The 27,758-nt window shown below is 45.6% G+C and overlaps 1 protein-coding gene across 5 annotated transcripts; it reads right to left on the bottom strand.

Moving 5' to 3' along the window:
• Positions 1 to 672: 672 nt before the first annotated feature.
• slc35f4 (solute carrier family 35 member F4) lies at positions 673 to 26,981 on the bottom strand. 5 transcript variants are annotated; one of them, XM_048975727.1, is made up of 8 exons: positions 26,871 to 26,981; positions 26,214 to 26,464; positions 5,156 to 5,456; positions 4,664 to 4,883; positions 4,165 to 4,290; positions 3,841 to 4,033; positions 3,293 to 3,382; positions 673 to 1,381 (listed from the first exon to the last, which is right to left on the bottom strand). In XM_048975727.1, exons 2-8 carry the CDS (start codon positions 26,455 to 26,457, stop codon positions 1,140 to 1,142), a joined length of 1,416 nt encoding a protein of 471 aa, XP_048831684.1. In that variant the 5' UTR covers positions 26,458 to 26,464; positions 26,871 to 26,981; the 3' UTR covers positions 673 to 1,139. The 5 variants fall into 5 exon arrangements, with proteins under 5 accessions (XP_048831684.1, XP_048831683.1, XP_048831685.1 ...); XM_048975726.1 differs by lacking the exon at positions 26,871 to 26,981 and having other exon boundaries at positions 26,214 to 26,597; XM_048975728.1 differs by lacking the exons at positions 26,214 to 26,464; positions 26,871 to 26,981 and adding an exon at positions 10,104 to 10,449.
• Positions 26,982 to 27,758: the final 777 nt, after the last annotated feature.

Genomic DNA, 27,758 nt, shown 5'->3' with positions numbered 1-27,758 from the left:
AATGTTTGTGACATCATCAACCTAAAAACACATTTAAATCAAAAGGCAAGTAAGTAACAAACAGTGTTGATCCACATTCTTCATAATGACACTGAGTGGGCAAAGCCATGACCATCTGCTTTAAAGCATGGGTGAAATATTCTTATCCAGAAAGCAAAAACTCCCTAATTAGATTACTAATTGCCCACTCAGTGTCATTATGAAGAATGTGGATCAGCACTGTTTGTTACTTACTTGCCTTTTGATTTGTCTGAAGAGTCCTCACACCTTGGTTTGAACAGCTGACCTAAAGGTTATCCGAAAAGCCTGCATACACACTGGCCTTTTATGGATATGCTCTGCTACTCCTGCTTTAAAGACTCTAAAACAAACGCTGCCATCTGCTCTGAAGTCTTCTCTTACAGCCATAAATGATGCAGCTGCTGCTCCATACCTCCTGAGGGAGGCACCAATGAGACACTTAACCTGAAGTCTTACATTTCTTGTCGTCACGATCAGTTCCTATTGATACTTAGCCTGCCTTCCCATGCAACAGGGTATTAGTACGTGTAACGAAAACATTGGTGCTTTGAAGAGTTAGAAATCTGTAGCTATAAGGATTGATCAGTTAGCATTTTTGTGTACAGAGACACATTTTGATAAAACAAGAAAAAGTAGAAAATCATGTCAATTAATGCCTAATTTTCCTTTTATTACAAATGTTTATCAAGCATGATTTATTTTACACCCATTCCTTTATATAATACTTTATTAGTCTCTGTTCCCTGTTGATATACTTTTCCAAGCGTTTAATTAAATACAGATAAGATTGGGCCATACTGGCCCTGTCAACGTTTATATTCACAGAATACAGTCCATGGTGGGAAGGTTGTAGTCTGGGGGAGGGGGATGTGGCCAGGAAGGCAAAGAGAGTAAAATTTCACCTTCCCGTTAACACAGTCAATCATTCAAATCTGAACTCCTCTTAAAGGCATGACAGCAGAGAGTTGCCTTTTCCCGTCATAATTCTGCTTCTGGCTCCTTCCCGGAGTCGCACTCTTCATTCAGGATCGCAGAGTCACTCTCCCCCAGCAGTTATGGGATGGGGGGCAGGGGTTTGTGCAAGGCGGGTGATTGGCCGGTGGGCGGCGAGGGCGAGGTCATGCCAGCGGGATGGAGACGGCGCCGTTGGCGCGGCTGCGACTGCGCGTGTGCACGCTGGACTCGGTGAGCTCCTCGCCGTGCTCCTCGGCCTTCTTGTCGGCGAAGGCAGCCAGGAAGCGCAGCGTGACCGAGTCCCACTCCTCAGGAAGCAGCAGCAGTAGGAATCCCAGGCAGATGATGCAGGTGGCGGCCAGACGCACCACGCTGAATATCACCTCATGCTTCAGCACGTCCACGGCTGCGGGAACACATTGGGGCACCTTGAACCATGCAGTTAATCGGACCGCTAATTTTATTTAAAAGATGTCTTTAAATTTATCCATTTGCATTTATCTATTTTTTTTATCTATTTTAATATATATACACTAGTGGACAAAATTGTGTAAACACTTCCGATTTTTAGAGACTGTAGAACTTTATTGTGGTTACTGCTTTCACTTATTTAATCGTCCAGTGTAAGATATTTCTAACATTCCTTGATTGTTATTAACATTACTGGCAATATTCGTATAGTAATTTTTTAAGTGCAATGCTCAACAGTTTTGGCAACTAGTATATATTGTATATTTGCAAATATTCATAGCAAAATATCTATTTCAATAGAAATATAGTATTGTATATTTATTGTATAATATAAATACGAATAGAATAAGTGTTGTATGTTTTCATATCAGGTCTTAACTTTTTCCACCACATTATCAAATAGTATCAATAAGAGTATCAATAACAGTATCGATAAGAGTATCAATAACAGTATTGATAAGTATAGGTACCAGTAAGCAGTATCACTATGGATATCAGTATCAATAAAATCCCATCAATACCCGTCCCTAAACAGTACTGTTGCACTCAAAATCTGGTACCTAAATAGATGGTTCTACCTGATTAGTCAGCACATAAACGCCCCCTACTGGTGGACAGCATTAAGAGTTAACTACAGTTGTACAGTGAGCCCCATGAGACCTGAACTGCCTGGTGGCTGGGGAAAGGTCACACTCTGATTTGTGGCACCCAGGTGTATATGAAGCGAGAATTATACATTACAGCCCTTAAATGACCAAACTGGAGTAGTCATGCAAAAAAAGCGCAAGGCGTCAGCGAGGGACGCTTTTAAATCACAAAATCAGTCAATGGGCCGTAACCTGGTAAGTAATAAAGGTGCTGATGGGTGCTGAAGCTCAAATAAACACAATATGCAACTTCTGCACTTTGCCTGTCACTGATCCTGCAGAGCAGCATTGATTTAATCATGGCCACTCTGGGAGAGCCAGCTGAACAGAAGGGCACGGAGATAACTGACGCAATGATGTCTCATAAAACAGAATGAAGTACATGCCACACTTCCTGATTTTAGAATTTTTTAATGCAAACTGTTTAGTGGCAAAACCTTTATTTTATTACCATTATAAGGACCTGAAGAGGGCAAAACATATTTTTCCAGTCTTACCAAGCCATCCCAAAACTGACTACTAACAGAACACATAAGGATAGGCCCATGATTTAAAGGAGTATTTTAAGGCAGCGATCCCAGAATGCATTGCAACTCTTAAGGAGCCACGCTGATCATCACCTCGGCAACGCATGGAAATAATTAGCTGAAGTGCTCCCTCCCCCGAGTCTTGATGAACTGATATAGTCTGCTATAGCTGGACAGTTTGATAATTGCGGGGGGGGGGGGGAGACATTCAGCAGACACTTAAGGTTGCCGTAGAAACTCAACTGTCCATTATTGAGTGATACCCACCGCATTTGGTGAGGCTGCGGAGCTGATTCTGTCCCAGGAGAGAAGACACTATTTTTGGGTAGAGTGAGATTTGCTTTGTAATCGTAGGGACAAAACACTGACCCCTGGGTACCCAGTGTCTGCCTCTGCTAAGTGTGCAAGGTTAAGTATAGAGCGACACATAATTTAACATAATGAAGCAGTGTTTTCCAATCCGGTCTTCAGGGTCCCCCAGACAGTCCATGTTTTTGCGGAGGGTCCCCAAGGATCAGATTGGGAAACGATGTAATGAAGGATGTAAGAAGTCAGAGATGGAAGAAAAGGCACAGAAGCTCTCACCCCGCCTCCCACTGGCCTGAATCTGGAAGTGACTGAGTGTGCGTGGAAAATTCCAGCCGACGGTTAAATCTACGTGGTGACACGCACCTGCATTGCCTGGCACGCTGAGCAGGGTCCCGATGGAGATGAGGATGGGGTAGGTGAGCACCACTCCCACGTTGACCAGGATGTTGAATGCTGGGAGATGGGGAAGGGGATTAACGGACTGAGGTTCGGTACCTTCCTGTTGGGACATGCTGCTCTGAATCCGCACATTTCCCAGAATCCAAAGAGACACTCCGGCTCAAACTTCTGATAAACTTGGAAACACACATCTGCTATGCTAAAAGCACAGAGTGTCCGGAGCCTCGGCCTGGACAGCCATAAATGGCAAGGACAGCCGGGCATTGATTTGGGGAGAGGATTGGCAAGGATGCTTACATCCATTACATGCCATTATCCAGGAAACACCAACCATAACTGCAGTGAACAGTGTTAGATGCCATCACCAGACCTTGTCAGCATCTCATAATGCTAAGTGATATTTTGAGTCCCAATCAAAGAGACTGCACTATTGTTGCTGAAATGTCAGGCTCCGTTCCACTGCCAGAAATGAACTGAGTGCTGTGGTGAAGCGGGAGTGCCGTGTGACTCACCCAGCCAGAGTCCCGCCACCCCGCAGAGGTACCCCCAGGGCAACGTGGACAGGGAGCCCCAGTGCTCCACCTTAGTGAAGTACAGCACCAGCGGCACGCAGGATATGAAGACCAGGTTAAAGAAGCCGAGCGTGGAGAAGAAGTGTGCTGCCTCGCCCAGGTTACTGCTGCCCAGAAACATCTTGAACAGCACCTGGGCAGTAGAATAGTGGTGTGAGGCGGCCATGTTAGCCATTTATCCCTGAAACGTACCAATATGCAAATACGGCAGCCTGAATCAGAAATGTTCAGAAAGCAACAGAAAGGTTCAGGAAGAAGGCATACCTTGTAGAGGGCAGATGTGGAAGCGGAGCCCACAGCCAAAGCCACGCCTATGATGGAGTCACCATGGAAACCGTCGGCATAGGCCATCATGACGATGCCAGTGATGGCCATGATGGCTGCCACGATCTTCGGGAGGAGGCAGTGAAGAGGATTGTGGGTTGAGGTCCATTAAAAATGAGCCTCCTTTAATTCAGGGGCAGGGAATTCAAGTTCCCTTGGCCTTTTAGGTAAGATGCGCAACTTCTTGTCCTACCTTGTCTGTTAATTTGTATTGTTTGGAGAGGATCCACCCTCACATGCTGCTCCAGTTCAAAATATTTGCTAATTTAGGGATAATATATCATGCCCCATATGCTTTGGCTGGCGAGGACCACAGTTCCCAACCCCTTCGTTAGATTTGTAGCCTTTGCCACGTTACCCCGAGGCCCAAACACTATATTAACAGCCAGTCTATGTTTCCTCCAAGCCCTGCCGTTGGCTTCGGCTGGCCCTCACTCACCCGCACACCCATGAAGCGGTCCTTCAGTACGATCCAGGACAGCAGGAACACGAAGGCCTTGTGGCAGCAGTAGAGCGCGGAGACGTCAGTGGCGGTCAGCTTACGCAGGGCCAGCAGGTACAGGTAGTTAGTGAGGGTCCACAGGATCGAGAAGGGTGCCGTGCGCTTCACGAACAGCTTTAACGTCAGCCCTTCCTCCCCGAAGATGCGGCTACACTCCCTGCAAAAGGCGGAAGAGCTGTTTCACCTTCCCTACATATGCAGACTGTGTTTCTCTACGTTAAATATGACCCTGGCGATCTGACACGAGTCTTACAGATCATCTTGGTCAGCATGTCACTGTCATGCCTGCATGCATGACTAGGGCCTGTAATTAAACAAGGACATGTGGCTTCAAATGAAATGCTCTCCATCTGCATGCATCTTGACTGCATCTCTTTGATGTACAGTCAAACATCTACAGACGGCTGGCAGGTTGAGGGGGGGGCATACCTGAATTTCTGAATGGGCGACTGCTTCTCCCGTGTGGTGACCAGGTGGCCAGAATAGTAAAGGGGGAAGAAGAGAATGTTCCAGTTGGTGCTGAACCACGTGATAAAAAATGGGCAGGAGAAGGACTGGAAGGTGAGCTGGACCACCTGCGTGGTGCCCACCCAAGAGGAGGAGATGAACACAACCACCAGCAGGCCACTGAGCACCTTCAGGATAGTAGCCGCACACGACTGGCACTGCCCCTGCTCCCCACTAGCCTCGCTGGCCAGCGTCTCTGCGTGAGACTCGGAGCCATCCTCTCCTGCAGGGGGCGACAAAGATTCCTCTATTACTTTCATTTACCATGTTATAAATTCCAGTTTTCTTCAACAAAGACATATCCAGAATGAAACAATGGGACAAGAGACAAGGAAAATATGCAGAATTAAAACTCATGACAGAATGTTAGCTCTTGAATGTGTAACGTTGCTTTATTAATAAACACATGGATATTAATAGGTTGCCAAAATCCTGTGCAGGAACACCTCAGTTCCTGTGGTAGGAATACGGACCGATGGATATTAAGGGCATATAAGATACAATCTGTCATATTTCTATGTTATGAAATATTCCTTTCAGTGCAGCAAGTGAAGAAGACCTTTCATGAGGGAAATGCGCTGTGCGTGGCGGGCATTTCGATGACCTATGAGGACACAGATGCACCACTTTGTCAAGTGCCACAAAGAGCTCTGGCCAGGGGGCTCTGCACATGCCGCCCTCCGTCCCGGGGGATCTGTGGCACTGCAACTAGCTGCCTTTGCCGCTTCAGCCAGCATGAAGGGCACAAGTGGGCAGCTCTCGCCGCCACCTGGGATATCCGCAGGCTGTTTCTGTCCACAACCAAGGCTGCGGTTCTGCTAACCGATGCCGGACCGAGAAGTTCCGTCCCCGCAAGCTCCGTGCCTCCCTGTCCTGAGCTGACACCCAAAACACCCTGAGGAGCAATGAAAGTGCCTCACACGCCAAAGTACTTTGGCTTTCTAATGGGAACATCCAGTCGTTCGGACTGGGAGACTAACTGGCCTTCCCTGCTCCTTTTTAAAGAGTCAGCAATTCAAATGATGCGATGCTCTGCAGGTCAGTGGCTTTGAGAGCAGCGTGTTCCCACTCAGTGTCGTCCTTGCTGGCGAGGTGGGGGTCCTGACAAGGCAGCACTACAGGCAGGAGGGAGAACGATGAACGAAAATCCATGCAGGGAACGAAGAAGGAATGCTGAAGCACTAATAATAGCTCACCAATCTCCGCGTGCGATTTCTCTCTCGGGCGCGTGTGTGAATTGTGTAACCTGTTTTGCGGCTTCTGCGCATTTTGCTAAGCAGGGTTCCGCAAGAATATGAGAGACCTAAGCTGCGATGTGGGATCGGCGTGTCTGGGAGATGATTGGCTGATTGGGGTTCAGTTCGGTCAGGTTGTTTTTGCTTTTTATTTCCACATGTGAGGCGGTGGGCGGCACAGATTTCCGGTGATGGGGCGTGGGGCTTTCAAGCACTTGGATAGGAGGGTGGGAGTCAGTTTCCGGAAGACTCAAATCCATTACACTGCTCTTGCTGGTGATCGTTTTACACCTGAGTAGGAATAAAGAATGACCTGGGCAGGCCAGCGCTGAGGGTCAGCACATTGAGGCTCTCATGCCAGCCCCCTAATTCCCATGGACACCCCGTCCCCCACCCGGCTCAGCATTTTACAGACACCCCTTGACTCCAGTCAATCACAGCTTTCCTGTCTCATTCTCTCTCTCTCTCTCCCCCCCCCCCCGATTTCCCAAACTGAGGCGCTGACTCTATGCTGGGGTGTCCAAACATATGCAGCTGAAATCTCAACCCCCACTTCCCTCGATTACCATCAAGTACCCAAGTCTAATCTGAGCTCTCATTTTTGAAAAGCACCTCAGAGATTTTCTGTACAAATTTAGTGCCTTGAGCTCGGCTCTTAAATTTGTCATATGTATGAGAACTTTTATGTGTAGAATCATAGGCGTGAATTACTGGGGAATTACCCCCCAATAAATCAAAACCAGCTAATACAACCCTCTCCAATAATCATGTTTCTCCCGTAATGGGTGGAGACCTCAACCCCCCCCCCCCCCCCCCAATATTCCAGCCAAAGTCAATAAAGTGAGTTGTTATTTATGTATGTAGTGGGGGAGATTCAAGGTATAGACACCAATGACCTCATACCCTAGCATCTCCACCAAATGTACCTTATGATGCTGACCTTAGGAACCTGCTCATCTGTAACTGGCTACTAAGCACAAGGCAGAGTGGGTTCATAGCCCAGGAGCCTGATTTATTTCCTGCAAGAGCTCCCAAATCCCTAGTTCACTCCCATAAACTCAGGCAGGAAAGCAGACACAGCAGGCAGAGGCTGTCGCTTCTGGGGCCATCAGAGAAAGCAAAGCTGCAGCTGGTCACTGGCAGGGGCTGGGGGGGGGGGTGAGAGCTGGCATGTGACATGCAAGGCCAATAGGCCTGTCTGGGAGGAGGGTCTACAGCAGACATGCCCCTGGGCTCCACCCACAGATCCCCATTGGTTCCACCCACAGACACACCCCTGGGCTCCACCCTCAAACAGCACTGTTTCCCCATCTAAACTACCAGCACAAATCTGTCCATATCCCACAGAAACTGTCAGTTTCTTAGTAAACAAGTCGGTTAGTAAACAAGAGTACCGGCCCTTCAAAAGCCACCCCTATTGTTCATGGTTACAGCTATAATGTCTGCTTGGGCTTGAAGAAAAGCATGAAAATCTGGTCTGATCTAATGTATTTACCACTTCCACCCAGGGAACTCAAAGGGGAAACATTACACCAATATTACACCTTTCACGACAGGAGTAATGCCGTAAGAGGCACGACAGGGAGCCAGGCCGCCCGAAAGAGAAACCCTTCGTTCCTCAGAATCCCATGTGCAAACAAATGTATGTTGGTAGTCATTGACATGTTTCTTCACTGGAGAATAATCAGAGTAGTTTCCCCTCAGGGTAGAATGAGGGTTGGGCTGGCCAGTGTGGAGGCAAGCGAATCAGCCTGTCATGTCAGCACCGGTGCCGGATTACCGACGAAGACGCTGCTCTTGCAGATGCGAGTCTGCAAACACAAACACACCAGCGCCTGGATATTTAATCCAATACACAGCCCACTTGGATATGAGTGAGGGTAGGATGTGCTTTGCCCGCAAGCAGGGAGCGAGAATGGGTGTGGATCAGGCTGCCTGCACCACGCGGGCCCTCTCTGGATAAACGGCGTGACACGTCCACACACACACTCTCTGTCACTGGGCGAAGGTGCTCCCATTGCCATCCTGTACGCCCCCGGCTCCGGATGGCAGCGGTGCACATTATTCACAGCCAGTACAGCTTGTTATATGGCACTTCTGAATATTCCCAAAGTCCAGGTATAAACCAGGGTTCCCCAATTCCAGTCCTGGACGGCTAGAATGCAGCACAGACTCCCTGAGCAAACACACCTTAATGAGCTAATTGCCATGTTTACGAGGTGTGTTTGAGCAAGAAAATCTGCAAACCTTGATGTATACATATAAAATGCACAGGACCCACATCACAACCCCCCCCTTCCCTAAGTCCACACTGGACCGAAGGTTCTGGGTTCATGTCCTGAGGGGGTGGTACTTAACCTGCTAATTCACTTTGAACAGCATTGCAAGCTAAGGAAGTACCAGTAAATAAATGTGAATCCGTCAACGATTAACTTCACAGTTGAGTTCCTGCCATCCCGCACGCCTCTGAAGACTCAGTCACTCCTCCCTTTAACGAATAAGAGCCCAGCTAATGATTTTGCCTTCTCATTAAGTTCAATGATCCCAAATTGGCGCCAACCCCTAGCCTCATATGTGATCTTCGGAGACACTGTGTCAGTTACGGCAAGCGGTGATGCGCCACTGGGACCAATCCGATACAACTCACACTTCAAATTCATATGAAATGGATTCCAGTACCAGCTATAACCAGTGTGGAACTGGAAATTCAACATTTAGTACATACAAAACCGATAAGGGGACAGTGAAAAGTATCTACAGACGTATGTCTGCTACAGTCGCCCCACTGTTAATCCAGCCTTTATTTGATTTCAGTTAATATATTTTCTAATATACTTAACTGATGTGTCACACTTACGCTGAAGTCCAGAGGCATTAGCGGGGAATGAGCAGACCTCCAAATGCCTCTAATTCCTCCCAGGAGACGGAAGGGAGCTGGCTGACAGCTCACCGTGTGCCGAGCGCATACAGCGTTTGACGTTAGCTTAACCTTATAAGACCACATTTGTCAGTAAGTGCAGATTGGATCCGGAGTACGCTCGACTGTCTTACAGGGACTCTGCTAAATAATCTCTTGCCATGATCCTTTTCTCAGTTACACTCCCATCTGAAATGAACAGAAGCATGAGAACCAAAAAGGCCTTTCCTGTCCCGTCCTGTAGAGCGGAGACTCTCAGGCAAACCCATAAACCTACTCAGTTTTGTGTGGGAGTTTTCGGCATTTTTAGCTTTTTTTGATGCCAGTCTTTTTATAAAATTGAGTTTCCCCTTGTGGAGACCGAAAAAATGTCCCCTGAAGGTTAAAATGACAGTCCCCACAATGTAACATACAAGACTGCATTCACGCACACATAGTCTCCTATGTTAAAACATTGTATCCCATTGTATCCCAAGGTCTCGCGGATCCCATCTCATCTGGCATTAGAGACGCTGCGGGTCATAGTGACTCTCATTAAGCCGTTAGTCTGACAGCCTCGTTAACAGCCGGGACCTCAGTGCTCTGTAAGTATGTTGCCCTCAGCCGAGCAGAACCACAGCCCGCTCAGGCCTGACACCAGCTGGGGTCCATGCTGTCCCATGCCTGTGACACACACATACGCGTGAGAAACCCCTCCCCCCAACGCAGGGCACAGTACCTTCGGAGACGGGGCAGGTGAGGACCTGCGTGCTGTATGAGCTCAGCGGGGCCACCCTGGCAGAGTGCTTCTTCATCTCCACTTGGGGCAGAAAGCTGGTCTCCCTTCCCACTGCGTTCAGTGGCCCCCGGCCCCCCACTGCATGGCGGGCTGCTCCCCGGCTCTCCCAACCCGGCTCGCTTCGGGACACTGGATGGGGCTTCACTGCCGCGCCGTCATGCTGAGCCTGACGCTGAACCGTCTCCAATGGAGACTGGAGCTCAAGTACCGCCGTGCATCGCACTCACATCCTCATCCTCCCTCTCTCTCTCCCTCTCTCTCTCTCTCTCTCTCTCTAGCTTCATGTCCCCTCTTCTCTCTGCATATCTGCTGTTTTGTTTGGAGAGTAACCAAGCAGCCCCTGCTAATTATGCTGTGTTAGCTGCTCCTTTACCCCTCCCCACATCCCACTCTTCTCCTCCTCCTCCCCCAGTCCCACACAGTCACCCTCCCTCCCTTCCTTCCTCCCTCCCTCCTTCGCTCCCCAACCCACTTGACAGCTGCTTCAGCGCTGGCTTACCTGAAGTGGCCCCCGTCCTCCGGAGACCGTGGTGACGTGGCGCCCCTTGCCCCCCCCCACCCCACATTCAGCAGCACAGAAGCTGAGGTCCTCGCCCTACTCTTCTAACTCCTTCTACTTTTTCCGGGGGTACACACTCACACTTTCAGCACCAGGTAACTCCCCCACAGGCCAGGATAGGTCGCCCCCTCCTTAGCTCTGCTTTACAGCCCTTGTTGTCACACATGCCCCCCCCCCCAACCCCGGCCTATCCAGGGTCGGCTCACAGCAGGTGCCTTTCTCATTCTAACCTGTCCCGCTCGCTTGCATGGACACCAACCATAACCCCAAGTTCATGCTTTGGCAGAGAGGTCAGACCATGTCCCCTGGCTAGAGAAATCAGATTTACTCCTGTCACTGAAAAAAACAGCATGGGACAGCTCAGCTATCAATGCAAAGGTCACTAGAGGAGCAGAGTAAACAATAAATGGTGGAAAAGAGTAAACGGTAAAACGGGAAAACTCGTCACCCCGCATGGGGTAGGGATTCAGATTTGGGAGCTGTTAAGGAAACGCAGGCAAGCCCGCCTTGCGTAATTCCCAGGACAAAACGACTCCAACTAGTTCCCCATGATGCACAGCCCCTCCCACTAGGGCCCTCTCCTGGCCGCCCCCAGAACAACAGCAGGCCTGAACGTAGGGGTTGCCTTGACTTCAAGAAACATCTTTGACACAGAGGATCACTGCGGCTGATGTGGGAATCCACTACGTGTGCCAACACAGCCGCTCAATCCTCCGAAACCTGTCAGGAGCTGAAGGAACAGAGGGCTTCAGATGTTTGAGTGAAGGGACAGATCCTCTCGGCTCATCTTGCAGATGCCATCTCATCATGGAACTTTCTAGATCACTGTAAACCCCATTCTGTTGTATGTAAATGAATTAATGAGGGCTGAGGCTGCTTTTCAAAGTCTCTGAGGTACATTAAAGTACAAAATATACTTTCAGTTTGTTATGGGAATTTAAGAACAGGTCAGGGCTAAATATAAGTTAAAGCACACAAGATCAAGTATAGTATTCACCTCTTTTAAAAAAAACTGCCTTTTTTGTCTCCTATCCTTTTTAAACTACTTTACGTTCAGTCCTTCTGGCATGTCGGAAGCAGTTTGAGTCAAACCAGTTACTTCTGAATCCAGGAATGGCTCAGAACATTGAGTCTCATACTGGGCTCCACGCACAATTCAGCTACAACCTCCCAGGTACAGCACCAAACACAGCATCCACAAAGACTTCTTGCAAACACCATGTACTGAACAGCAATATTCCACATCAGGGTGGTGAAATGCCAATGGCCGCTCCCCTAGGTGGAATAGGGGGCGAGAGGGGAGTTAATTAGTCATTCTCAGGAAAGGTAGAGACCTACAGTATAACATAAATCAGTCATGTCCACCCTGCAACTGTCATGACAAACACATAACCTTTAGAAAACATTTAAAGGGTTTACTAGAATAACAAAACAAAAACGGGAACAAAAGTACCAGCAAGGATCAAAACAGGAAGCCAGGGTAACAATAAATAGGGTCACAGGCTACTTGAATGCTGAGTTGAGGATCGGGGAAATAAGCCAAAAAACACACTAACTAATTATGTGGGGACCAGAGCAACACCAGCACTACACACTCCCATGACTAATACAGACACCAAGAAAGACCGAAGTAGGAACCATCACACAGGCAGATGCTTATGTACAAAGATAACATGGATCAGACGAGGGACAGGTGCGAGTAACAGAGACAAATGGATGGAAACGGGATGGTCAGCAGGAACACGACAGGGACAGATTGCGTTAGGTACATTATCCATCCATCCATCCATTTTTCAAACCGCTTATCCTACTGCGTCGCGGGATAGTTGCATTATCAGTACCAGAATATTATGAGAGCTTATTAAAAGAATTTTTTCATGTTACACCTATTTAATGTCTTGACAGCAATACAGACAATAACATGCTAGTGATGGCCAAATGAATCTTCGTGAACCATTTGCTGTATTTTCTGACCCCACTAGATGGTGCTCTTGGCCTGCTTTAGGGTTTGCTTTGAGTTCTTCTGTGAACAGAGAGCACTATCTAGTGGTGTCAGCAAATACAGCAAATGTTTTTTGAGGCTTCATTTGGCCATCACTAGTTATTGCCCCAGCTACACCATTCCTGGCAGTAGCCCCACCCTCACAGCAGGGGGTGCTCTTTTAGCCTGTTGGGTTCCAGCACCAGCACTCACGTTGGGCTCCACTTGGTACAGACACATCACACCAGCAGTGTGTGTTCTATCTTATAAGCAACACATAGCAAATAGCCCCATCCCTGTGGGAAATAAAGACACCCCCCCCAAGGGCAAAACACTAGTTGGGCCAATTTATTTACTGGTATTTACAGTGTTGGACTTAATCTATCATGGGCTTGAATTTAAAGCCTGTGATAGATGAATTAGCCTGGCTTACGTGACAATGCCAGGGTATCAGGTTTCCACTCATATTTCACACCACATTTATATGAGGAATTCAATAATGTGAGAAAATTACAGGGACTAACGCCGTCAACTGGCTCCAATTAGGTCCAATTTGAAGCGGCATGTTGCCACCCGAGTTGGGGAGTGATTGATGTAACGATGTTAAGCCTTCAGAGCTTACAGGAACGCTGTACCTCCAGCCCCCATGGGATCTGCGATGCGCTTTTAGTATTATTTCAGGAGGCATACCTGAGCCCATATTCTACCTGCAAATGAGCTGCTGAGTTTCTTATTAAGCCCCCCCACCAGTTTATTAACTCTTCATGGCTCTCTGAAGGAACCCCAGGCAAAGAATTTAAGGAGAAATTACACATCGCCTGTATGTGTTTCCAGCTAAACTCTTTACACTGTAGATCTGTCAGATGACATTAACTGACCTGCTGACAGGTAACCCATGTTAACAGGAGGGGGGGGGGCTTTAAATAATAGGTGAGGCAATGAAAACAAGACAGCTGTGTTTGCCTGAGCGTAAGGGGAAACAAAGCAAAACTGCACTGGGCAGCGAGCTCACGAACGAGGGCATGTTTCCAGGTGGGGGGAGGGCAGGGAGTGGGCTGGGTCACGGCAAAGCGTTCTCTACACCCTCCTCCCACCAACCCTGCAGCTGGGGTACAATATTTTCATCAAGGAAACTGTAACATTGTCCCAATGTCCTACATCAAGCCAGCAGGTATCTGAAAATAACTGACCCCCCAACACACCACAGTAACAACTGGGCTGTAGCGGCCATCTCACTGACGCAGGCGATGCTCAGGCCCTTTGTCATTCAGATTGCCATTGTGTTACCTCAGGCAGCTCTATGCCTTGCTGTCGTCACCATGGTGTGGGTGGGCGGGGCTAATGCACCATGAGGTTGAGCCCCCATCCTCATTCCACCAATCAGCTCGCGTAATCCTCTGATCCGAGATGGTGCAAAAGAACGGACACGATTCTCAGGTTATGCATATATTCCACACAAAAGTCCACAGCAATATTTCATTTTCCCTGATATTTTAAATCCACAGAAACAGGAGTCAGGCACTTGCTATGTAGCCTGGAGTTGTAATAAAGCTAGGTTCTAGTTTGAGTAAATCAGGCTTTTCAATGTGTACACAAACTGTTGTAAATACAATACTACAATAAAACTACTTTTATGTTTGACAAGTCATAACTCTAGGACAAATAGAATGTGCAATCTGTAAATATTGAGTTATAAGGATAAAAATTTATACCTCATAGGAATTTCTGTCATGATTTTACACAGCATTTGTCTTGCTAATTGCGCCCGCAATCCTGTACATGAAATCTGTTATGGTAATGCCTACACCTAGTGGAAACATAGCGAACTACACAGTTTAAACGACTGCTTTCCTTTCTGCAGTTTTCGTTACAAAGTACCGCATCTCCAGTTATCCCTGTTACTTAGCGCATTCATTCTAGAAGACACTAGAGGGCAGCACAAATCTATTTACGTTAACTAAGTTTCAGACTTCCGTAATGGAGAAGACCTTGCCATACATCAGTAAATTCAAAAAGTGAAAAAAATCACAAAGATGAATAACTCACAGGCCAGCTAAATATACTGTACTGGTTTGTTATGTGTGCTGACACTACTGAAATACAAAACTTGGCTTAGGAATTAGCAAAATGCGCACAAGGAAAACAATGCTTATTGATTTCCTCTGCGTATACCTTTGTACGAGGGCACTTCAGCATTTACATCTGCAGCTATTCTTGCATAAAGTGGGACATTTGCAGAGCAAGAGTCTTTTTTTCAATGAACCACTAGGTGGAGACAAATCGCGAATATTAATGCCACAGCATATTCATCAGACTCCTGCTGCGAGGAAGCTCAGCCTCCTGCAGTAAAAAATAACCCAAAGCCTGGGGAAGAGGTCCATTACAGGAGAACTTAATGCAGTCAGTGTGGAGGTAGAGAGGTTCAGCTATGTTCTAAGGATAGGGTTTGCTGTTACTCCAAGTTAAGGACTGATTATTTCCAAGTTTAAAATGAGCTTTACAAAAAGTTAAAACAAACAATGCTGGTATGTTGAGTATGGAAGTATTTTTGTTTAGACTCAACAGAATTAAAGAAATCAAATTCCAAGCTGTAGGTATTAGTTTTCAGGTGACTTGATCCCTGTCATCCATTTTTTTCTAATTATCTCAGGCACATTTGTGGCTCAAAACAGAGATTAGTGTTTAACCTGATTGTAAGAAAACAAACACAGTTCACCTCCAATAGCCCAATTTTTGCGAGAAATTTATCACGAGTATTACGAGACTGAAACCTGTACCAGTCCCTAGTGATGGCCAAATGAAGCTTCATGAACCACTTGCTGTATTTTTTGACCCCACTAGATGGTGCTCTCTGTAAAAAAAATAAGTACTGTGGCCCAGTCGCGTCAATGCCATGCAAAAGACACAACACAAATACAAAAGCCACAATGAAAGTTGACCACAATGGAAATGCAGCAGCTGGACTGTGTTTTTGGTCCAGGTTATTGCTAGCTGTAATTGCTAGCAGATGGACAGGCTCTATGGGAAGTTTTTGATGAGGTTTGAGAAATAAGTGAAATGTTATCATCACTTGATATCCTTCTTTTTCATATTTGATTTGAGCACAATATTGGAAATGGAAAAACGAGTCATCATCCATTTTGTGCTGAAATCAAAAATGGAAAAAAGAGACAATGAGCTCTCACATTCTACTGCGGTTTTTCCATCTGACACAAGTGGCGTTACCCTTGTACGTGACAAGAAGATGTGCGGAAAACGTTTTAGTTAATTCACGGTCATGTATTATTAATTCTCTAGCACTATATATCGAAACTTCAGCACGTTTTACTAAAGGCGGTTTCACACACCTTTTCTGGAACCATGGACTTTTATCATGTTTACATTGGAGGAACTCGTCCCTATTGTAGTTCCTCGGAGGCAGGCCCACAATCATTTTTTCAGTACTTACTCCAGATTAGGTACTTGTCCTTTGACCACAAACTATCTCACTAGTTGTCCACAAGCACTGGCGCTAACTTGGAAATTACACAGAAGTGCAGGAGAAGAGATAGTAGAAGCAAGAACAAATGTAATTATTTTTGTAGCCGTTACATTTAATGCATCAATTAGTATATTTTTTTGCTTGTGTCTCCATATTTCTGTATCAGAAAATTCGATCAATAACCAAAATACTTTTGTGAAATATCGCGGGTGCCGGCGATAGTTTAACCTACGAGCTTTTTGCGTGTGGGGTTACGTCTGTAGCTACTCTAAGCGCAACATTTTTATGCCATTCCCTTTTGTAGCCTAATACATTTGTACTGGTGCATACACAGACCGAGAAAAGGACAGACTCTAAGTATAAGGACTGTGCTAGGAAAATGGTTCAAGATGTATTGTCATATATATTAAGTACAGCACGCACTAAAATGCAAGAAGGACAGGTCAAGTCAGGTCAGGTCAGGTCGGCCATCCATTTACTGCGGCCAGGTGTTACGTGGGCGTCCCCAGTTGCTTGGGTCCTCAGCAGTGAGGATCCTGTGAGCCGGATCACCCTCAGGGAAAAGCGCCACATGGCCGTAATGCCGTAACTGATGCCCCATCACAATGCAGGCAATGTGCCTCAATCGGGGCTCCTCTAGCAACCACTCGTTCGACACAAAATCAAACCAGCGGTACCCAAGGATTCTCCAAAGAGACACAGTACCGAAGGAGTCTCAGCTCACTGGATGTCTTACAGTCATAGAGAAAGACAGAGAGCACCAGGACTTTAAAGACTTGGACCTTTGTCCTCCTGCAATGATATTGGGAACGCCACACACCTGGGTGATATGAATTCAAATTATTATCACGGTATTTTTCACTTTTTGGATGGTGACAATATTATATCGCGGTTACTTTTTTGCAAGTTTTGGGAAGAGTAGCATGTCCCTTTATATACATTTAAAAATATTTTATATATTAAGTACACTTTAAGATGGTTATGGGCGGTTTAAAATGTGTCATGACATGTGACATAGGTAACGTTTTGTCATATTTTTTCAAATAAGCTGCTTCAGCAGAAAACAGTGCATTTTACAGTTCATTTAAAATAAAATGCAGGGTTGCCAACTTCGGTCAGCTGGCTGGAGTGCGATTTTCAATTCGAGATAAGTTTGCACACACATGCAAATCTGTTTATTTTGAATTTGTTAATTTGCTATTGCAACACTTCGTTGGAGTGCGTTTAATAGAAAATTAACATAACGCAGATAACCTGGTTACATGTACTATTTAACTGCAAGTATTTAAATTGCAAATGAAGCTTGAAAAAATGAAGAAAAAATGCTTTATTTTTAGAATTCTCGCGGTGTTAACGGTGTAGTGTAAATCCATATCGTGGCGGACAATCACACCGGTAATGACTATGACGCCGGTGTAGCGCCCACCCCTACACACACCCCTTTCCAGCGACCGCATCACCCCCATGCTCTCCCAGTCCGTCTGCTGACTTCATAGGAAGAGTCACCAGAGAAATGAATGTCGCTGCCGAGGTAAGTGATCCTCTCGACAATGTCGACATTCTCCCCGCAGACAGACACACTACTGATGGCTGTGCCCAAGAAGTCATTAAATGCATGGATCTTGGTCTTAATCCAGGAAACCCGCAATCCCAGACGCTCAGTCTCTCAAGAGCCCCGATCAGAGCCTCCATTGACTCCGTTAAGATCACAGCATCGTCGGCAAAGTCAAGATCAGTAAATCTTTCTTCATCAACGGAATGGCAACCACACATAAATAAAGGTGGCAGCAGTATGATAAGTAGCAGCAATATGATATACCGATAGGCATGATATGGGTATGATATGCAAAATGTCAACAGTATAAACAGAGTCTAACGACAGACTCTACGCAGCGGCACGTGATTTCCATTAAGTCTTTGAGGCTTGTCTGATTTGTTTCACATTTTACTAAACAAATTCTATGCGATCAAACCTTATTTTAGTACAGAGGCCCTCTCATGACATATTGACAAGAAATTATAGTGACATTCTAAAAAAATAAAGAAAATGGGATCGAATTAATAAAACGTGGGCACGATTTATCTAAAACGACGGAACGAATTAGTTTTCCATTTGCACATCTGTTCTAAAGAGCACAATGGCACTTTGAATCTTGAAATATCTGAGTACGTATTGTTTACTTGTGAACATACTACTCGTCATTTATGTATCCGTTTATGTATACTACGTAGAACACCTCTATTGACTTAACATGACTGAGAAGGAACAATAATGAAACGTATGTACCATATCACCATGTTTAGTTATCTTTTTTATTTAAATCAATGCACGTGTCTCAGGAATGACTCAGGGTTACATTTCAATGCATGTTGTACATGTGTAACTATGCATGTCACAAATAATTCCCCTTGAATCTTGAGTCTACTTCGGTATAGCGCCCTGGCTCTCAGTATTATTCAACAGAAGTGCCGCTGCTTAATAATAATTCCTTGCAATGCAAGCCTTTTAGTGTTTGTAGGTCATTCCATCCTGTTTGTCAACCAAAATGAGAAAACAGAAAACAACTCGTTTTTCTATTTCCAGTTTTGTGTTTAAATAAAACATGGAAGAAAAGGATAACAAGCGATAACATTTCACTTATCTCTCAAACCTCTTCGAAAATTTCCCCTGCAGCTCGCCCGTCCACCAGCAATAATAGTCCCCGGCAACCTGGACCAATAATATAGTCGGGCCGCTGCATTTCCGTTGTGGTCTACTTCCGTTGTGGCTTTTGTATTTGTGTTGTGGTTTCTGCGTTGCAATATCCTGCCTGGGCCACCCTAAAAACGGGCTCAAAGCACGCCCCAAAGCGAGCCAAGAGCACCATCTAGTGGAGCCAAAAAATACAACAAATGGTTCATGAAGTTTCATTTGGTCATCACTACTGATCATTGAAATTCTGGTGGAGAGGGACCCCATTCATTTCTAAAACACTAGGGCTGCCTGAATTTATCTTAATTGGCTGGTTGTTTGGAACCGTTTTGCCCACTGTCTGGCAAAATTGTCACGTTACATATTTTCAAAGGACTTAGCTCACATATACAAATTGCTAACAGACAGTCCCACTCTTAATGGGCAATTATGATTTGTTCCCAGTTTCACAACCTTGTGTACTTTTCAACAGCAGAATGAATTAATTCCTCCATCGCACTACATAAAATGCGAGTAGAATCCGAAAGGCTTCCGTTTGTCTATTCCTGCTGCTGTTTCTACTGTTTGGCAAACAAGGGGATGTCTTAAGGGATATTGCCACCCACCCCCCATGCAGGAAATCCCCATCCAGCCTATTGGAGCCAGACCAGCCTCAGTCAAAGTCTGCTCCATCACTCACACTCCCAGCCTTGGCATGCTGGGTAATTTTGTCCCTTTCCTTCTGCACCCAGGACAGGAGCAGAGGCACTTTTTAGGTGCTGTCTGCGAAGCTGGGGTGATCTTTCCTCGCTGTCCTGCAGAGGATGCCTTCTGCGATGCACTAACAGGCTCCATGGGCTTTGCAGTGGCAGCAGGTAAACCCTCCACTCTAAAGTCAGCACTTTCCGCCTTGCCTCAGTGCTCCAGGAGCTCATTTTACACGTGACAGATTGAAAGCGAGGTTGAGGGACCTCATCCACTCGACGCCGCTGTGCGGTTGCCTTGGAACACTTGGTGCTGAACGCGTTAGCCGTCTAAGTCCTGCTGTGCTTTTTACCCACTTCCACAATCTTTAATCAATGCCTCCAGTGTAACAGAACAGATTTACGACCTTCATATGTGACCTTTTCTTAGTGGCCACAGACAGAACCATGTGGCACATGGAGCAAGGTGAGGAAACACATTTTTTGCAGCCCTGTTTACTGCAGCCAGAAATGAAACTCAGCAACTTTTACAGTACATGCAAGTAATTATCACCCTTCAACAGATGAGTCACAGACCCCAGACAGATACCAGTCACTGTTACCGATTAGTGCAATAACATCCCGTGCTCTAAATAGCCGCAACCAACATGCAAATCATAAACACAAGCACAAATATGACTGCTAAAAGTTATAGCTCTGTGACAGTTCAGCAGCTTCTGTCTGTCAGGGAAAAGCAGTTTCTTTAAGTCACTTTTTAGAATAATGGAGTCTAAAGAAAACGTCAGGGCAGAAGTTTATAAATCGCCCCTAGATGCATCTAAGAGGAAAATAGCGATATAGGTGAGCTGAACTTTCCTCGCTCATTTCCAATGTTACAACAGTCTTCTGAGAGGAAAATAACCCACATTCAGCTTTACACGGTGTGATAAAAGCAAAGTGCAGCATTTTAAAACCGGAACAAATCACCAGAATGCGGAAGACGACACCAGCTCTGGGCATTTATCTTTCTTCAGAAATGAGCTGGAAAACAGTACATTTCAGTCACATGTCAGGGAGTTGGCCCTGGAAAACGGCATTTGCAAATGAGCTGTTTGATCTTGCAAATAAAGACGCTTGTGTGGAAAACGAACCCGTCTCGGAGGACACAAACTGACTTTGATGTGCAACGCTGGTTCTATAAACACGCACGTGACATTTAACCAGAGTCAGCTCAAGGGGCAGGATCTGCAGAGTAACAGGAGGTCTGGTGTTTGAATAAGCTACTGTCTCCATGCCCCCAACCCTCCTTTCTCAACTTTCATATGAGAGATATAGGGGATATAATTTTCGGAGGCCTGTATAACTATCGGTATTGATGGGCACAGGCCCATCAGAAATGCTGACATACACTATATGGACAAAAGTATTGGGACACCTGGCCATTACACCTACAGGAAACTCTCTTGACATTCCATTCCAAATCCATAGGCATCAATATGGAGATGGTCCCCCCCATTGCAGCAATAATAGCTGCCACTCTTCTGGGAAGGCTTTTCACAAGATTTTGGAATGTGTCTGTGGGATTTTTTGCTCATTCATCCAGAAGAGTATTTGTGAGTCTGGGCACTGATGTTGAATGTGAAGGCTTGCAATGTGGGTTCTAGTTCATCTCAAAGGTGTTCATTGGGGTTGAGGTCAGGGCTCTGTATGGGCCAGTCAAGTTCTTCCACACCAAACTCACCCAACCATGTTTTTATGGATCTTGCTTTGTGCACTGGGGCACAGCCATGCTGGAACAGAAAAGAGTCTTCCCCAAACTGTTCCCACAAAGTTGGAAGCATAGAATTGTCCAAAATGTCCAAAATGTCTTGGTCTACTGAAGCATTAAGAGTTCCCTTCAATGGAACTAAGAGGCCTAGCCCAACCCCTGAAAAACAACCCCATACCATTATCCCTCCTCCACCAAACTTTACAGCTGGCACGATGCAGTCAGGCAAGTAATGTTCTCCTGGCATCTGTCTGCCTCACACTCGCTGACCTCGCCCTGTTACTTTACATGGTCTGCCGCTTTGTGGCTGAGTTGCTGTTGTTCCTAAACGCTTCCACTTTGCAATAATACCACTTACAGTTCACTGTGGAATATCTAGCAGGGAAGAAATTTCACAAACTGATTTTTTGCAAAGGTGGCATCCTATGACAGTACCACACTTGAATTCATTGAGCTTTTCAGAACGACCCATTCTTTCACAAATGTTTGTAAACCTGACTGCATGGCTAGGTGCTTAGTTTTATACACATGTGACACTGAGTCTGAAAGAATCACTTGAATTCAATGATTAAGAGGTGTGTCCCAATACTTTTGTCAATATAATGTATTAACAAAACAACTGACATCTACCATCTGCTGTAAGACAAATGTCACATCTCTCCTGGAGTTATTACTACATCACTGCCATGAACCACACCACAATAAAACCACAATAAAATTGTTTGCCTTTATCAGCCAATCCCATAACACTAACACCATGCCTCATGGCCCCGCCCCACCAGAGGTCTACTTCACTTGAGACCAGCATTCAGCCTCACCTGCCACTACAAACCAGTGAAATAGTGTTGAAAATCAATCGCCACTGCCTAGCAAGTTAATCTCTGAAATAAACATATGAGGTCCTTAATGGCCCCGGTGGTTGGACAGGTAGCTGTCAATAGCTGATTAATTAGAAAGTAGCACTTAATTTTTCACTGACAGGTCCATAGTTCTTCACTGCTGGTGTAATTAGCAGTGCTCAATCCAGAAACTTTTTCCCAATTCAGTGCGAGACCAGTTCTTAAAGCCATCCACCCTCTCAAGCCAAGCTGATCTATAGGAAAATGACAACATTCACACAGCCAGCAGTGTGGAGCAAGTTATATTCTAATTACTCCTTTGTGGAATTAATGTACTTCATAGTAATTAACTAAAACGGCTCTTAGAAATAATTAAAAACAGCTGCTTTTAGTTATTGTTAAAAAAATCTACATAATCAAGCACGTAAACCAGAAGAGAGTCTTTTAAGTGCTCATCAGTCCTATTTTCTGCATTCTCTGCCTGTCAGGAAGGGCTGGGGGGGTGTGGCTTAGGGGCATAGTAACCAATCAGAGTTCACCTCTATTCTCAGGTTGCCTCTTGGTAATTGCCAATAGCTGGTAGTGCTGAGTGAATCTCTTGAAATACAGTGGCGTTTATCAAAATTTGTTCTGTGGCTTCAGAAAGAGCATCATCACACACACCTACATATCTATCCGTCTTTTTTCCATGGCCACATGTCCAATACAAGGTGGCACTGAGCCCAGAGTCTGCCCAAGGAAGCACTAGGCACACCCTGGATGGGCACACACACTTGCACAAACACACACACAAAATCACACACGATGGGCACCTTTGAGACACCAATTAGCCTACCTGTATGTCTTTAGATTGCTGAATGAACCCAGAGTTTCCTGAGGAGACCAGCATAGAACATGCTAACCAGCACAGAACATGCTAACTCCAAGCACACAAAACCTGGAACCACCCCTCCAGAAGTGTGGGACTACAGCGTTTCCCACGGAGCTAAGTCTCTACGACTAAGACCTAAATATACTGCAATTTCCTCTGGGCCATTTTATGATTGGTTGTGCATAGAAACCACAGACAAACAGCCAAGAACACGCTAAACGCTGGCTAATGACTCGTAGCTCAAACTGAAGATCCCTCCTAGCGCGGACTCTGAGATAGCCGCGTAATTGGCCACAGCCTCCGGTTGGAGAAACGGGGCTGCGTCCCTTCTTCCCGGGCGCAGGCAGTAAACGAAGACTCTAATTAAAAGACTCGGCCTCCCTCCTTGTTGGTATTCAAGCGCCAAAACTCATACCACATGGATTAACAGTAAGGCAATTACAGCGATATATCAGAGCGTAGCTTACATTTAAATGTCGCCGGGAAGCTGCTAACCTGCATAGAAAAAAAACAGAGGTACGTCACTGTTCACTTTCAAACATGGCCTATGGAAATATCTGGAAGCGCTAAGCTTGGGGCGGACTGTCCGTAATCCTAATGTCTGCCTATGGTGTGGCAAACGCTTGGGGAAAAAAAGGGAAAATGGGAGGGAAAGAGAGAGAGAAGCTCACCTAAAGGATTAGAATGGCAAAAAGGCATGGGATGTATTTAAATAGACATTCCCCACCCCACCCCACCCCCACATAATTCTGTGCAGCAGGGAGGGCTAAGGCACCCCCCCCCCCTTTCATGTGAGGATCTCTGCTTCTCTCCCACCTCCCGCAGATCCACATGCAAAATGAGATTGGGCTGTAGGGAGCAGCGAGCCAAGGCAGGCGACCATTTTGAATTTGTGGCTGGCTTCATCACCGGGGGGGGCTATTGTTGCATTTACATGTATAGCTGTGGATTGTGGATGCATGACTGTTGGGAGGTTTGGTGTCCCACAGCCCATATCAGTAAAGTCCCACCCCTCAGTTTCAGACACTGACAAAGGCAGCACCATTTACCCCCCCCCCATCCCAGCACACTAATGGCAAAGCGGCTGGCGGCCACAAGGCTGACATCCACAGGTGTTAAAACAATGTGAAGGGAAATTATTTAGCGCACGGGCTCTTTTGAAGGCATATGCGACGCGGCCCAGCCTGCCTGTGGGCGGGGGGGGGCTTTTCTGCAGGAACGCGAGGAGAACGCCGATTAAGGGATGCGGGGAGCCGGGGAGCAGTGAGCCAGAGATCAAGGCGGGATAACAAGCAAGGAAACACTAAGATGTACTGCATATGGGAATATAATTCCCTATTAAGGCAAAATGATTATTCCAAAAGATGTATGCTACTCTAATTACCAGAAACAACTTGTTATAGGGCAGACGGATGTCTATATTTAGTTGTTTACTTCTTGGTTAATCTCATTACGTTTTTTTTTATTATTACAAGGAAAAGGGCAATTTCTATGGATACACAAAGGAGTGATACGTCTCTGTGTGTAAAGCGTGTGTTCCGTGACTGCAGATGCTGTGTGATCTGTTCCCATGGGCTTTGAAGGGTCCACCTTCTAGCTGACAGACCTGTTTGCCATATGAGCTTTTGCTTGCAGGTGGGGCTCTGGGGGCGGGGCTATTCATAAAGAGGCGTGGCTGTCTAACAGAACCGGGTATAAAAGAAGAACTGACGCTCAGTTTCCGGAGCCGCAGCCGTCGGCTTTATGTGATCGCAGTCGGGAACGTACAGAGGCATCACTAGGGAAATAACTACCGTATAGAAATTGCTTTTATTGTTACTATCATTAAGGGAAAAAAAAAAACAATTTTGGAATTAGCGGCATTCAGGGGCCCTGGGCAATATCAGAGCATCCCGACACCCCTATACCACATACACCAATATGTGGAACTCCTTTCTGCTGGTGATAAACATGTAAACTAGGAAATTTACCTAAAAGGGTTGCGGGATACACAAAAGGATGGAAATAAAGGAGATGTAATTTTTCATTCCAATGCCGTAATATTTCTCTTTTTTTCTGACTCATTTCAAAACCGTTACGCAAGTTATTAAAAACAAAGGAATAGCAGCCACTGATGACTCTGAGTGTACGAAACAATAAGCGCACTATTTGGATAAGGTCTTCTTACTCATTTTTGTCAACATGTAGAGGGGGGAGGCTGGAGCTGTTTAGCTTACAATGCCCACACAGAGACGGCAGGCGCCCGATACGCGGCCAGATCTATTTAAGTAAAGCTTTGTCACTTTACGCCACGTTTATTAAAAGCACTGCATTGTCCATCTCTGAATTTAGACTGTTTTCCTCAAAACTTATGGGGTCACGCAAATCGAAATCTGCTGATATTTTGAGTTATATTTTTATAGATTTTATACATTTTTTTCTAAAAAAAATACATAGGCCTAAAGTTAATTTTCATCAAAAATTTAAGCAGACTAAAGCATACTTCCGATTGCGTTCCCCAAAAAGCAGATACGTATAATTAGTTGTTATTAATAACTTTAAACGGCACCACTTTTATGTAAAAGCACTTGGAAATCCAAGTTAAACGATATAATTCATGAAAACAGCCTTAGGTTTAAGTGCGCATTTCTTAAGATACGAAAGGAATGAATAATTCAACAAGGTAGTTTTCCCGGCAGGATCATCTGTGATACACTGATTTAATTAAAAATCAATTTCGGTGAAAATTCTCTTCTTCTAAGTGTTGTTCGTACTGTATTGTTGTTCGTGTTGTCCGGGAAATGTATTGACATACCAGCAGTTAATTAGTTTTGACAATAAAAGCAATTTTCACAATTGTATAAATAATATAATAATGATTACTAAATACCTTCCTGTATTAAAGACATCTCACTTGTAGCTGCACGATTACAATATATGCAACTATAGGCACCCGTTCTGAAAATGGTATTTTAACAAACGCCGATATTACCGAAATCCACACACAGCAACTGAAACGGAATGGATTTGAATGCAAATATGATCTATACATATGCTAATAATTTCGCCCGCAGTCATTCAATTGTTGCTGTCTGATCAGCATGCTGAGCTGGTATTTGAAACGCTTGTCAAAGGTTTCGCCCTGGTAAGCACTTACTCCAACACATTGTTGATTCAGTAAAACGTATTTTTTTTTCTTAACAACACTGAGTACTTACTTCTGTGGCTGGAGTAACCTGGATAATAGCCATAGTAGCCAGTTATCCGCAGGATTCTATCCTCTATGTCGTGCACCCCATTGGCCGTCACTTTGACGGCATCGCGGTAAGAAGGGCGACTGTCCGAGCCTCCGGCTGAACGGGATGGCGATGTTTTCCCAGGCAGGTGCGTCGTCTTCAGCGGCTGCAGCCGAAAGCTGGGCCGATCTCCAGCGGTTTCCTCAGGTGCATCCACGCTGTTCATCCTAGGTCTGGCTGGGCAAAGAGCAGATCTCTGTCACTCTGCACTCACCACGCAACACAGCCTCACAGGAAACCGTGTGACAGCACGAAACGAGGCACACATTCCAGCAGGCTGGTTTTGTGAAATGTCAAGACAGAGCGTGCAACTTGCGAAGCAGTTAGTGCATCTCTTACGATACGCGCAAGGGGGCGCTTTTTGTCACCTGGTTTGGGTTCCCGTCCAGCGTGTGTCAAAGCAATACAGCGCAACATTTTTCGACATGTACGTGTGCAGGGTGATTTATTGTCTCATTATAGAAAATATATGGAATACCAAGTTAGATACGCCTTTACGTAAAAAGCATAAGGAATAAAGCATTACGCGCACCCCGCTCTTTCTCCCAGGCACCACCACGACGACCTAATTGAACACACCTGAGTCTCCTTTGGGCTCACGCTCAGCTGCCTCCGTCTGCAGACGGAAAGGAGACGTGACTCTCATGGCTGTCTGACAAATTCACTGTAACGACACGACTAGGTTCTTCGCGGATATTACCGAGTGAATATTGCCGTGTTCTAATTAATATAACTGTGTAATCTTAAAAGATTAATTGATTGTTTCGTTTAATTAATTAGTTGGGCGGATTGTGTATTGCAGCTTCAGTTGCATAACAAAATAATTGTTACAACGAAAGGCTTGTTTACATTACTAAATATATGTCGCCTGAATGTGTTTTAACTTCAGGCATGAAAAGGTATTTAATTGTTTCAGACGCTCTGATTACCGTGGTTTTTGCGGAGAAGGGCCAGCCCGTAACATAGGCGATCGACAAGGGCATCATTTGATTGGGGGGGGCAAGGGTACAAAAAACGAGTGAATAAATCAGAAGAAATATCTCTGATTATTTATGTTAGTTTTAATATTTCACTGCTTTTCTTGCGAAACAGATGTGAGCTCATTAGTTAGAAGCCAGATACCCCGCGCCACTGAAAGCTTGAGGTGGAAGGTTCAGGTCCAGCAAGCACAAATCCAGACCAAGGTTTTGTTCCAACCAGCCAGTTCAGTATAAGGATTCACAATCATGCAGTATAGAACAGGTTGGTTGAAACAAAACTTTGATCCAGATTTGCACTTTCTGGACCTGAACTTCCCACCTCCACTGAAAGCAGAATCCCACCTTGGGCACCAAAGCACCTAGCCCTGTTGTGACATATTAACAAAGCTGATGTTATATAGGTTTCCTCCGGGTACTCCGGTTTCCCCCCACAGTCCAAAAACATGCTGAGGCTATTTGGACTTGCTAAATATCCCATAGGAATGCG

Source organism: Brienomyrus brachyistius, chromosome 14 (assembly GCF_023856365.1).
Source record: "Brienomyrus brachyistius isolate T26 chromosome 14, BBRACH_0.4, whole genome shotgun sequence".
NCBI classification, from domain to species: Eukaryota; Metazoa; Chordata; class Actinopteri; order Osteoglossiformes; family Mormyridae; genus Brienomyrus; species Brienomyrus brachyistius.
The sequence above is the reverse complement of the archived record's forward strand: the minus strand, read 5'-3'. Positions and strand labels throughout refer to the sequence as shown.